At 30.9% G+C, this 14531-nt stretch overlaps 2 protein-coding genes across 25 annotated transcripts in view; one reads left to right on the top strand and one right to left on the bottom strand.

Moving 5' to 3' along the window:
• The window catches only part of LOC105663183 (uncharacterized), an 84541-nt gene that overhangs the window by 23455 nt on the left and 46555 nt on the right, over nt 1–14531 (bottom strand). For 4 of the 14 annotated variants that reach the window (XM_012290600.2, XM_076532523.1, XM_076532524.1 and 1 more), the window contains one exon: nt 108–1497. The exons of the other annotated variants lie outside the window; for them this stretch is intronic. In XM_012290600.2, the coding sequence (XP_012145990.2) occupies nt 1319–1497 (179 nt within the window). In that variant the 3' untranslated portion in view covers nt 108–1318. Of the gene's footprint in view, nt 1–107; nt 1498–14531 lie in introns of those variants that run through there. 14 annotated transcript variants of the gene reach the window in all.
• LOC100879306 (adenosine receptor A1) overlaps nt 1–14531 on the top strand; it is a 118422-nt gene that overhangs the window by 60609 nt on the left and 43282 nt on the right. The gene's annotated exons all lie outside the window — the stretch shown is intronic.

Genomic DNA, 14531 nt, shown 5'->3' with positions numbered 1-14531 from the left:
ATATCTAATTTCTCAAATTTCCAAATTCTCAAACTACTAAATTCTCAAATTTCCAAATTCTCATATATCCAATTTCTCAAATTTCCAAATTCTCAAATTTCCCAAATTCTCACACTACCAAATTCTCAAACTAACAAATATTGAAATTTCCAAATTCTCAAACTACTAAATTCTCAAATTTCCAAATTCTCAAACAACCAAATTCTCAAATATTCAATTTCTTAAATTTCAAAGTATTGTTAATATTACATTCCTTCATGTTTCATATTAAATTTTGTAAACTTGCTGTTACGACGTTTCTACATTCTTTACCGCCATTTTAAGAAGTTAAATTAATTTACTTTTATCATAATTTTAAAACATACAATTTTCTTCATATTTCATCACTGACATACCAATATTTATTAATTTTATAAATTCTTAAAATTTTCATCGGAAAGAAAACAAGTCTCCTTCGCTAATATTTGAATCAAACCTTCCCTGATAAATATAATTATCAACGTATTTTTTCTTATACGTGTCGCTATTTACCGCCATTTTAATAATTTTAAAACACTCCATTTTGTTGATATTTCATCACTGACAAACTAATATTTAATAATTCTATAAATTCTTAAAATTTCCATCGGAAAGAAAACAAGTCTCCTTCGCTAATATTTGAATCAAACCTTCCCTGATAAATATAATTATCTACGTACTTTTTCTTGTAGTTGTCGCTATTTACCGCCATTTTAATAATTTTAAAACATTCAATTTTGTTGATATTTCATCACTGACATACTAATATTTAATAATTCTATAAATTCTTAAAATTTCCATCGGAAAGGAAACAAGTCTCCTTCGCTAATATTTGAATCAAACCTTCCCTGATAAATATAATTATCAACGTATTTTTTCTTATACGTGTCGCTATTTACCGCCATTTTAATAATTTTAAAACATTCAATTTTGTTGATATTTCATCACTGACATACCAATATTTATTAATTTTATAAACTCTTAAAATTGACACCGGAAAGGAAACAAGTCTCCTTCGCTAATATTTGAATCAAACCTTCCCTGATAAATATAATTATCTACGTACATTTTTTTAAAGATGTCGCTACCGTGTACGTCCGCCATGCTCCGTATTTCCTTTCTATGTACCATTTTCTCTACAGAAAATAGTGGAAAGTCGTCGGAGGTAGTAAAAATCGTATATAACTATGTTTACGATGCGAAGAATTTACTTTTAAAGCAACGTTATTGGCTCCACCGATATCCAGCCTTCATGCTATATTTCTTTCCCGGTCGAATATTGACGTGGAAGGAAGTTCTCCTACCATTGCGTTCTTGTCAACTGGACGGTTATATTTTTCGTCCTTCGAGTTTCGACGTTTCCAACTAACTTTCTCTTTTTCAACCCTTTTAACCGGTTCCTGTCTATCCCCTTACTTCTCTGTTTTTCCCGAACTTTCCTGTACTCCTGGTCAACATCATCTCCGTACGCTTGGCAACCTGTCGAACATGCGCACTATTCATCATTTTTACGGAGATACTTTACGAAAGTAACTACTTTTGAATAAACGGTTTCACTTTTAGTTGAAATTTTCTTGAGAGAGGGATTGTGTTGCGGGCGATTTTTTGAAAATGTTATTATTAATTTAATTAATACTTTTTTGGTTATGCTTTTAATACAGAAATGGAAAATTAATAATATGGGATTTATTTATGTATTTTTTGATTTCTTAAAATGATTAATTTAAAGTTTTTTCGATTTTAGTTATTGGACTTGTGAATTTTGGAATAAGAACTTCAGATTGTTGTTTTTTTATAATTTGCAAAATTTGCAAAATTTAGAGGGTTCTCTAGTATACAAATAGCAATCTAAACTTTCAAGCACTCAAATTTACAAATTCTCAAACTACCAAACTCTCAAATGTCCAAATTCTCAAATTTCGAAATTCTCAAATATCCAATTTCTCAAACTTCCAAATTCTCAAACTACCAAATACTTAAATATCCATTTTCTCAAATTTCCAAATTCTGAAATTTTCAATTTCTAAAATTTCCAAATTCTCAAAATTTCAAATTCTCAAATATCCAAATTCTCAAATAACCAATTTCTCAAATTTTCAAATTCTCAAACTACCAAACTCAAATTTCCAATTTCTAAAATTTCCAAATTCTCAAATATCCAATTTCTCATACTACCAAATACTTAAATTTCCAATTTCTCAAATATCCAAATTCTCAAATAACCAATTTCTCAAATTTGCAAATTCTCAAACTACCAAACTCTCAAATTTCTAATTTCTAAAATTTCCAAATTCTCAAATATCCAATTTCTCAAACTACCAAATACTTAAATTTCCAATTTCTCAAATATCCAAATTCTCAAATAACCAATTTCTCAAATTTCCAAATTCTCAAACTACCAAACTCTCAAATTTCCAATTTCTAAAATTTCCAAATTCTCAAATATCCAATTTCTCAAACTACCAAATACTTAAATTTCCAATTTCTCAAATTTCCAAATTCTCAAACTACTAAACTCTCAAATTTCCAATTTCTAAAATTTCCAAATTCTCAAATATCCAATTTCTCAAATTTCCAAATTCTCAAATAACCAATTTCTCAAATTTCCAAATTCTCAAACTACTAAACTCTCAAATTTCCAATTTCTAAAATTTCCAAATTCTCAAATATCCAATTTCTAAAATTTCCAAATTCTCAAATATCCAATTTCTCAAATTTCCAAATTCTCAAATAACCAATTTCTCAAATTTCCAAATTCTCAAACTACCAAACTCTCAAATTTCCAATTTCTAAAATTTCCAAATTCTCAAATATCCAATTTCTCAAATTTCCAAATTCTCAAATAACCAATTTCTCAAATTTCAAAGTTCTCAAACTACCAAATACTTAAATTTCCATTTTCTCAAATTTCCAAATTCTCAAACTACCAAACTCTCAAATTTTCGAATTCTCAAATGTCCAATTTCTCAAATTTCCAAATTTCCAAACCTAACCTAACCTTATATATCAACCAAATTAATAGTCAAGTAAACAGAAATTGAACTATTGTCACTTCATAAATCTGCTCCACTAACCATAACTCTACACATTCAGTTAAACACTTTCGTTTGATCTAGTATCGATCATTATAACCAATAATTATACGCGTCATTTAAATCGGACAGTAATTGGAGGATACTTATTTAACGACTATATCATGCCATCACGATTTTGAATAAATTTAGTTATACATTCACTCGAATAACTGAACGAATAATTACGATGGAATTGAATACTGTACTTCAAATTAATGACGTACAGCTGTTCAGCCACGTTAAATTAAACACTCCGGTATTTACAAAAGCGATGAAAAAGAGAGTCCTGTTGAAGGTTGTGCTTGAAATTGTACGAGTGATGTTGATACTTGTTGAATGATGTTAAATTACTTGGTTAAAAAAGACTGAATATACTATTTATTTTTAAACGGTTCTCGTGTACTGCAATTTGTTTTATACTTTTATAACATTAATAGGTTTTATTCGAGGGTTGCTGGTTTACACTGCTGCTACATATTCTACAGTTATCATTTTATTGACACGATATACATATGCAGGGTGGCTCACCACATTTTGCCATCTAGATTGGCATTATTATTATTATTACTTATAGCAAACAATGTTTCAGATGAAGATGAATGGTTTTGAAAGGGGCATATGTACTTTATTGCATCAGCTGATACTCCTTTATATTCTTTACAAAAAAGTATTAATCTATTTATGTGAAAAAATCATTAGTTTAGGATGATATTTTAATCAGGGTAGGATATATGTATAGCGGCAAATATGTGTTTAGTAGGATTTTTTAGGTAACTTTAAAATTAATGAAAAATGGAAAAATTTAGAAATTTGAGAATTTGGGTTTTTTGGAAATTTAAAAATTTGAAAATTTTGAGTTAGTGCGTGGAATTCTTTAAATTTGAGGGATTTAGGGATTTGAGAATTTTAAGATTTCAAATTTTCAGAATTTTAGGATTTGGGAACTTATGAATTTTGGAATTATTTAATTTGGAGGTTTGGAACTTTGAGATGTTAAGAATCTTGAAACTTGAGAATTTGGTAATTTGAAAATCTTGAAATTTGAGAAATTGGATATTTGAGAATTTGAAAATTTGTGTATTTGGTAGCTTGAGAATTTGGAAATTTGAGAATTTGGTAGTTTGAGAATTTGGAAACTTGAGTATTTGGTAGTTTGAGAATTTGGAAATTTGAGAATTTGGTAGTTTGAGAATTTGGAAATTTGAAAATCTTGAAATTTGAGAAATTGGATCTTTGAGATTTTTGAAATTTGTGTATTTGGTAGCTTGAGCATTTGAAAATTTGAGTATTTGGTAGTTTGAGAATTTGGTAATGTGAGAATTTGGAAATTTGAGAATTTGGGAATTTGAGAAATTGGAAATTTGAGAATGTGGTAATTTGAAAATCTTGAAATTTGAGAAATTGGATATTTGAGAATTTGGAAATTTGTGTATTTGGTAGCTTGAGAATTTAAAAATTTGAGTGTTTGGTAGTTTGAGAATTTGGAAATTTGAGAACTTGGGAATTTGAGAAATTGGAAATCTAGCAAATTAGTAATCTAGGAATTTAGTAACTTAGTAATTTAGCAATCTAGTAATTTAGCAATCTAGTAATCTAGTAATCAAGTAATCAAGTTTACTAATTTATTAGTATACTTATAAGTGTTATGATAACAATGGTTTATTGATTTACATAAATATACAACGGATACATAAAAATTACTACGCAATTGAACGACACGATCGACGTTTCTACACTGCCTTTTATCCCCTAGGAAAAAACCTGCGAACCCTCTTCTCCTCTCCCGCTACACATTCCTCCAATCACATCGACGCACCATCCGTCTTCTTATTATAATCTCACCTTATAAATCAACGCTTCTTAAAATTACACTACCACATTACTAATTTATTAACCCTTTGCACTCGAAGATAATTTTACTGTTTGCAAATAGCAACTTTAAAATATTAATTAAAATGTTAAATGACTTCTTTTGAAGTTATTATTTCTCTACTCATAATTTCCATTATTGTCTATTTCACTATGTTTATACATCACATAAGCACTATTATAGAATTAATTAAATAATGCTTCTTTTAAATTATTGTATTAAATCGAATGGCGCCTCTCGAGCGCAAAGGGTTAATTCACAAATTTGAATATTAAAAAATCCAAGCGTAAATAAAGAAATGTCCAAAAACTGTTCTACCATTGCTTCCCCTCTTGTTTTGTGGCACAGCAAGGCCATTTATCCCCCCTCTTAAGTACGTTCCCGAATCTTCGTAACATCGTTTTCAACCGAAATGCTTCTTTCGAACAGACATAATTTGTTCACAACCCCATGAAATAATAGAGTTTTTCAGCAACTTTTTTCCTACAGTCGCGTTTGGTGTAATTGCAAGGTCGTATCCACAGCAATCGCAGCCACGAGTGGTATGGTGTATGCTTTTAGTTTTGCTCGAAGTAGTTCAGACCTATCGTCGTAGAGAAAAGAGGTGCGCGCCATTACTGCGAGTACTTTACAGTTGCTATGCCGGCATAAAAGAACTGCCTGTTAAGATAAAAAGGCTTGCTCTCGTGTGAATGGATTTCTGTTCTTTCGTGAACCGGTTCGCGGATTTGAAGAGATCCTTTCAGAGTAGTCTAGGGGAAAAAACAAGCAACAGAGCTGGACTCGTTACACAAGCTATTTAGCCCTAAAGCCAACTCGACATTTTTCTTTTCTTTGCTTCTAGACTTGGATTGTCAACGTCTCATCTTAGAGTGTTAATATGTCATTTATCTCGGAGCCGGTTCTAAAACACGGATGGAGGGTAGGCGTGATGGGAGTTAAATCCCTAGGACAGCTGGTCGCTTTGGAGAATAAGATTGAAATGTATATTAATATTATTGTAGGCTTTAGAGTTTTTACATATGTGGACAGATTAAAAATAGTTGTGGTCTACAGTTCTTTTTAATTTATTGGTTTTTAAGAGGTTGTATACAAAAGTACTAGGAGGTTCTTATGCGTTGAGTGGGATCGCTGATGGACAGCAGAAACCCATTGGCGTATCAAGTTTCCAAACATCCGAATTCTAAAAATCAAAAACTGCGAAAATTGTAAAAATCTCACGAACTCTATAAATTCTAAAAATATCTCAAAATAGAAAGATTCTAAATGTTTCTAAAAATAGGAAAATTCTAAAAATTTCTAAAAATAGAACAATTTTTTAAATTCTATAAATTTTAAAAATTCGACAATTTTCAAAAACCCTAAAAACTAAACATCTCAAAAGTAAAAATATTCTAAAAATTCCAGAAAATACAAAAATCTTTTAAATTCCAAAAGCTCAAATATTTAAAAAATTTCAGGAATTTCAGAAGTTCAAAAAATTCCACAATAATCTAGAACTTAAAAATTCCAAAAAAATTTTAAAATCCCAAAAGTAAACAAATTCTAAGAATTCCAGAAAATAGAAAAATTTATTTAAATTTTAGAAATTCCAAAAATTCCAATAATTTCAGATGTTCTAAAAATTTCAATAATTTCAGATGTTCCGAAAATTCCAAAATAATCTAAAACTCTAAAATTGAAAAATAAAAAAAAAAATAAAAATCCCAAAAACAAACTAATTTTAAAAATTCTAGAAAATACAAAAGTTTATTTAAATTCGAAGAATTCCAAAAATCACAATAATCTCAAAAGTTCCAAAAATTTCAAAATAATCTAAAATTCAAATTCTCAAATTAGCAAATTCTCAAATATCTAATTTCTCAAATTTTCAAATTCTCAAATTACCAAATTCTCAAATATCCAATTTCTCAAATATCCAATTTCTTAAATTCCCAAATTCTCAAATATCCAATTTCTCAAATTTCCAAATTCTCAAATTACCAAATTCTCAAATTTCCAAACTCTCAAATTTCCAAATTCTCAAATTACCAAATTCTCAAATTTCCAAATTCTCAAATTTCCAAATTCTCAAATATTCAATTTGTCAAATTTCCAAATTCTCAAATTACCAAATTCTCAAATATCTAATTTCTTACATTTCAAAGTTCTCAAATTACCAAATTCTCAAATATCCAATTTCTCAAATTTCCAAATTCTCAAATATCCAATTTCACAAATTTCCAAATTCTCAAATTACGAAATTCTCAAACATCCAATTTCTCAAATTTCCAAATTCTCAAACATCCAATTTCTCAAATTTCCAAATTCTCAAATTACCAAATTCTCAAATTTCCAAATTCTCAAATATCCAAATTCTCAAACTACCAAATTCTCAAATTTCAAGACTCAAATTATCAAATTTTCAAATTTCCAAAATCTCAAAAATTCCAAACAAAAATTTCTAAAAATCCCAAAAGCAAACAAATTCTAAAAATTCCAGAAAATGCAAAAATTTTAAAAATTCCAGAAGCTCCTAAAATTCCAAAAACACTAAACCTAAAATATTCCAAAAACCTCTAAAAATCTAAAAAATTGCAAAAATATCAAAAATTCTAGAAACGTAAAAATTTCAAAAATTCCCTGCTCCTCAACGTCCAGCAGCACCACAAAGTAAACTTCTCGTCACCCAACAACGTCCAGATAAGTACCAAGCATACAAAGCGACAAGCAACAAAAAGTCTCCGAAGAATTTGTAAAACGAAGTTCTGATACTGTTGGAAACGTCACGAGGACGCACAAAGAAATAGTTAAAAAGGAATATATGGTGGTCGGTAACTGTTGACGTAATTGTGTTGACTGAAGCGTTAAGCAACGCTGCTGGCACGAAACCTCGCTGGCGGCTTTCTAGATTGAAAACAAAATCTGTCTTCTACCTTGCCGCGTGTGTTTTCGTACGAAAAGAGTCTGTTCTATCACGTGGTGTGATTAGATCTTCCACTAGACCAGACATGCACACCAAGTTGTTCCAGGGGCCAACCCTTTTTGTCCAGCGTGCTGCGGACCGCTGTCTGCTTCGGTTAAGACAACAGCTAGATTAACAGCAAACGACATGGAGCTGCAGCACGTACTGTACTTGCTAATCGGAAAAACTGCGCGTAATGTGTTCATAATGGTTGTTGGATAGAAACGGATGTCACGGTTGTGAATTGCGAGGTTGAGTCTACAATCTTCTGTTTATGGATTTAAGTTACATACATTTAACTTCCATGTGTTCATCTATTTAACTTTCATAGGTCTGGTGGAGTACTTATTATTGGGGTGTGATGGAGATTAGAAGTTTTGAAAGATGGTGATTAGAAAGTTTTGGAATTTTTTAATTTTTGGGGGGGTTTATGACGTGAGAATTTTGGGGGTTTTAAATTTCAGTACTTGGAAATTTGGGGAAGTTTGGGGTTCAAGTATAAATAAGTGGAGGTATTTAGGGATTTCTGGATTTGAGGATTTATAAATTTAGGGATTAGGGATTTATGGATTTTGCGATTTGGGAGATTTGGGATTTGAGAGATATGGCATTTGGGAGATTTGGGGTTTGGGAGATTTGGGGTTTGGGAGATTTGGGATTTGGGAGATTTGGGGTTTGGGAGATTTGGGATTTGAGAGATATGGGATTTGGGAGATTTGGGATTTGGGGGATTTGGGATTTGGGGGATTTGGGAGATTTGGGATTTAAGAGATTTGGGATTTGGGAGATTTGGGATTTGGGGGATTTGGGATTTGGGAGATTTGGGATTTGGGATTTGGAGATGTGGGATATGGAGATGTGGGATTTGAAAGATTTGGAATTGATGAAATTTGGGATTTGGGAGATTTGGGATTGGGGAAATATGGGATTTGGAGATATGGGATTTGGAGATGTGGGATTTGGAGATTTGGGATTTGGGAGATTTGGGATTGGGAAAATTAAGGATTTGAGAGATATGAGAGATGGAGATATGGGATTTGGAGATGTGGAATTTGGAGATTTGGGATTTGGGAGGTTTGGGATTTGGGAGATTTGGGATTGGGGAAATTTGGGATTTGGGAGATATGGAATTCGGAGATTTGGGATTTGGAAATATGGAATTTGGAAAATTTGGGATTTGGAGATTTGGTGATTTTCAAACTTGGAGATATAGAGATTTTGAAATTTTTAAATTCATTAACTTGTGAATTTATGATGCTGTGATATGCAAACTTGGAAATTGAAAAATTCTAAAATTAAGTAATATTTGGATTTGAAAATATGTAACCTTTTCTGATGTTTTATACTCAGTTTTGTGCACGTAATTATATTTTATTTTATGTCATATCTTGTGTTTTGTCTATAAGATCATCATTTTTGTCAGTTCAGTAAAACTAAAATAAATGATTGATATATACACATAATTTTTAGTCACACATAACATAAAATTGAATATACAATTAAAACTTTAACTAAAATTTACCGGAGTGAAACCTAACCTAACCTAACACACGAGGCTTACTCTACCTCGCCATTTTCTCTACTCCTTACCCTGCTGTACTCAGCAACACCTCGTACACGAGATAACGTAAGTAACGTCTTCCCTCCCTTTTCTCCCACACCTTAACATTTTAAGCCCTTAACTCATTCTTTTGTGGATTCAGAAAACAAATGGCTACAGAAAATACATTCGACGTTGTCACTATCCTCCTTCGAAGAATCTATGTTTCCCTTCTAACGGAGAACGGTTTTCCTTCACAAAACTGTTTTTCTGTTTTGTTTGTTTCTACTCTGTCCGAGGTTCAATTTGCCTTTTTGCAAAGGTCTACAAGCTATGGAAATTGTGTTTTTGTTGCAAGTCATTTTAAGATCGTTATCAAACTTTCCAATGAGATTCTGTAACGCGGTTTCAAAAATTTAGAGGCTGCAATAAAAGCTTGAAAATGAACCAAAGGGAGCATGAACGAGCCTTCTGGTTCGTATGACAGACAATAGCAAGGGCTGTTCTTTCTCGATTGCCACCTTGAGACTAAACCGTTATCGCAAACATGGCACAACAGGGAAAAGTATACGTGAAAACGTTTCAACAGCATAACTAGGATTGACCAAAATTATAATAACGCTCTTTTTATTTTTAAACGGATTCGGTTAAAAATTCAAACCTGCGAGATAAGAAGGAATATTAGTTAACTTTTTTTATATTGTCCCGTATGGGGCTGCATTGTAACTTTATAAAATTTAACTTGAAACAAATAATTACACAACTACTAAATTTAATTCAAACCTAACCTAAATTCGAAAAATGCAATCTACAGCAATATCAAAGAGTAGATATAACAAGAGGCGACACTAGACAAGGTACCTCCTAGAGAGAGACAGAACACAACCAATTTAAATGCCCAAATCAAAAGAATCGAGAGTGCGCATGCGCATAGTGTAGAAGCATGGCGATCGAAAAGAATAGTTTAAACCTGCATATTCGCCAGCAATTTATTTGTAATAAATATTTTGTCATATCTCTGTAACACATTCATCTGTAATTTCTTGTGATATAAGTTTTTCATTTTCTTAGAAGTTATTTGCAATAATCATTTCCGTAATACATATTCTTCAAATATATTTTTTAGAGCAATCATTTTGGTATATTCTTTTCTTTTTCAACTTTTCAACGCAGTAAAATTGATAAAAATACCTCGAAAGACAATATTAGTAATATACAGAAAATTTATTACAAATATATTCCAAATTATTGGAGATTGACATGAAAGTAGATTTGCTCGATTTAAATTTCCCGCTCGTTTGTACGATCAATTTAAAGGGACAGGGTTTTGGAGAGATCAAAGGTGCCAACAGAAAGTATCGCCTCTGGTTTAGTCTGTTAAAACATTGAAAACTGAATAGAGAAGATTTTTATATGATGTTTAATTTTTTTTTAGAAATATTATACCTTGCCATTCTTTCTGGAAAAACATCTCTAATTTATCAAGAAAGAAAAAGTTACTTTCTCCATGGAAATTATAGCTACTCTCCCTAGAGAACGTCACTAATTTCCATAGGGGAATCATAAATCGTCGCTTTTAGTAAAATCATGCATCGCTATTTTTCTTGTGGAAATACATCGCTGTTTTCTCTCGGGACGTTATTTTCCCTAGGGAACACGCAGTCAACTAAAAATAAATAATCACTCGCTTCGTTGAACGTTCACAGAACTTCAATGAACATTTATAAACGTTGAAACTTCACAAACCAAAGGAGAACCATTTCAAACTTAACTTGATCCGTCTGTTGCTTTTAGAAACCACGGTTTAACTATTTACGAGGTAGAAATTGCTTCGGCGTCGAGCTTCAATCGCGAAATCGTTGTAGGGTAGTTTCCCTGTAACGTACGCATCGTTTACACTACGCGACGTTTGATCGCGCGAAATTATGTTAGCCTTTTTCTGCGAAAACGATGGGTTATTGAGGTCGTAGAGATATTAAATGTCGCGAACGGTAAGGAAAGAGCATTAACAAGGCGTCTATGCGAGTTCGAAGTCACCGACCCGTTATCGAGCGAGACTGAAAAAGTCCTGAGTCGTCGGAGTTCTCAGACACGGAACAAATCTAACCTTCCTCTGCTCAAACCAAACGGCGCCTTTGAAGCGCTTTCTGGCGACTAATTAACGGATTGCTCACCATCCTTTTCGTACGAATTGTATTTACACCAATAAGCATTCATCCAATTGGAATTTTCTTGTTACCTCCGTTTTAGTGGTACTTCAAGATTTACTCCTCTTTGAAACTTTAAAAACGGATCTTTTCTTCTTTTTGCGTTCTTCGAGCACGTAATAATGTGCTTACTAGTATTCTTAATTATTCTTAATACTGTTAAATTATTCTTAATAATATTTTGAATAATACTGATTACTTTTTAACGATATGTACTTTTAAATTTTGGCGGCAAAGTTTCTATTACTTCTGAGTGTTGAAGGTCTGCAATTTAATTATGTATTTAAAACGAAATTAATTAATTTTCCAGTTAGTATTAACTTGTTAGGTACATCTTGAATTACCATTTTTTACTTTCAAATTAACATTTGTAGAATTAATAACCTTTTATAATTTTCGATAGTATGAAAGTTTAATTTTGGCGGTAAAATTTGAATTATATTAGCTAAAGGGGCTTGCAAATTACTTCTTTGAAAAGGAATTAATTACTTTTGCAGTCTGTACTGATTTTATATATATCTTTCGCTAGTATGTCCTCTTAAATTATTTTACTAAGAAAATTAATCAGTTTCTTACAATTTACGAGATCGCATGTTTACTTCTGGCGCCAAAATTTGAATTTCTTTACATAGTGTGGGCAGAGTTATCTATTTAAGAATAAGTAAACAATTTTAGCTAACTTCATTAATATTTTAAATATATATTTAACTATTATTTATATTATTTCATAATTTGTAAAGAAAAATGGAAGAAGCTATGAGAAATCAATATCAAGAGAGTATGTTTCATTCTTTTACTTTTTTCTGCATTATAACTTTATAAAATATATGAACATCAAAATTGTTTGTAATTTTAAAAGAACCGAATGTGAATAACTCTAATTAAAATTTGTTAAACTGAATGAATAAAACTGAAATTACAATCCAAAATGCATTTACAAATTCATAAAACATTTAACGTATATATATTTATTCCTTGATGAACAAGTTTGTAATTAATATTTTTGATCAATCTTCTGTGAGGAATCTAATTTAATATTACGCTTGATGAATAAGGAAATTCGAGGGGGATGCAATTTCAAAGAGAGATTTGGACCGTTTCAAGTGAAACGCATTTATATAGCAAGAGCAAATGCTACATTGATTTAAAATGTCTACTTTTCGAGAGATTGCAGACAAAGCCGTACAAACTAGGTAATTACCATCGTAAAATGAACAATCTGGCAACCGACTTGCGCCCAATTACGTACATTTAATTCTGGGTAAAAGTCTTCGATAAGTAAAAACAAGAACATAAACTACTAAATAATGATAAAATAATAATTAAACATTTAAAATAAAATAAAAAGTATAATGAAATAATTAAATTGTGTAATTTCCCAAGGTCACCTTCGGTTTTTTACATAGGAACATACATTTTTTTTATTCATAGCTTTAGAGAACATCGAGACGAATTCAAAACACATATTACATGATATTTTTATTAACATATTACTGGATTTACAGAAGAGGAAATGTGAAGTACTTAGCTTTTGACTTTGGTAGTGTAACCATAATTTGATTCCGAAGAGATTACTGAATGCAAACACGCGACTAGAATGTAAGAAAACTACACTTTATTTAATTACATGTTCAAAATGTATGTCGCCTTCCATCACGTAATATTCCGGTCTTTTACTTCACATTTCCACTTCTGTAAATCGAGTAATATGTCAATAAAAATATCATGTAACATGTGTTTTGAATTCGTCTCGATGTCCTCTGAAGTTACGAATAAAAAAAATGTATGTTCCTATTTAAAAAACCCAAGGTGACTTTGACTTTGCCAAGAGAACAAACTGTTTTCAAAATTTGCTTTACTAATATCTATTGTGCACTTCATACCCTGCAAATATTGTTCTAAACTTTTTTGTGTAAGGTGGCTGCAAGTGGGAGAAAAATCGTGAGTAGCGTTATAGATAACACCCGATATAATTGTTTTAATTGCATTTATAATCTTACTAAATAAACAAAACACGGTACAGCAATTAGAAATATTTAACAGTGATGGGATTTCATCGGGGAATTTAACCTAGAATATTTAGCTGAAACATCAGACAAACCTGCCACAAGAGGAGAAGCTGCATTAAAATTCTTCTTAATAAATATTCTATAAGCTGTAAATCGCAACAGGCCGGTTTGTAATCTCTCGCAAGGATTTACAGCGGAAACTACTAATATATCATGCTGTTTTTGCATATTCATTAGAGAAAATCCGATTCGTTTCCTCGACGGATGTACGTTAAGTTTATTATTTTTAAGTTAGGAAACGTTATTTCTTCACTATAGGACAATCAATACTTTCTGTTATCGTTCGAACCAAGTGCAGCTAAGAAATTGGTTTCTTCCTGAATGGAACAATCTTGTCGATAATATACGATGCACACTATCGGCTTAAAGTATGAGACCACTTCTTGATCAAAATATAGCTGCGGTAGGATTACTTATTTACTGAAATATTTGGTAAATGCTGCAGACAAAATTTCAAATTCTTAGTGTATTTTATTTGGTATTTATATAGGATGCGATTTTTTTATAAATTTTTAAATGAAATAGAAATTTAAAATCATATTTTCAACTTATATTAAATTAATATTTAACATTGTACAACAGAGATTTTATTTAGCAATAAGTAATAAATGATTCTTGCAGATTTTTATAGGCTAATTATATATTTTATAACTGTTTATTTCTACCGCATTTAGTTTTCGAAAAATTAAATTTTAACAAAAGGTTATGTTTTCAAATTGAACTATTTTCTGTGTTTGAACTGTAAAAGTTATATAAATGACTCTAATGGAGTATAATACTATGGACTTTTGAAAGATACGTATGTGTTG

The sequence above is a fragment of the Megachile rotundata genome, chromosome 6 (genome assembly GCF_050947335.1).
Source record: "Megachile rotundata isolate GNS110a chromosome 6, iyMegRotu1, whole genome shotgun sequence".
Classification (NCBI taxonomy): domain Eukaryota; kingdom Metazoa; phylum Arthropoda; class Insecta; order Hymenoptera; family Megachilidae; genus Megachile; species Megachile rotundata.
The sequence above is the reverse complement of the archived record's forward strand: the minus strand, read 5'-3'. Positions and strand labels throughout refer to the sequence as shown.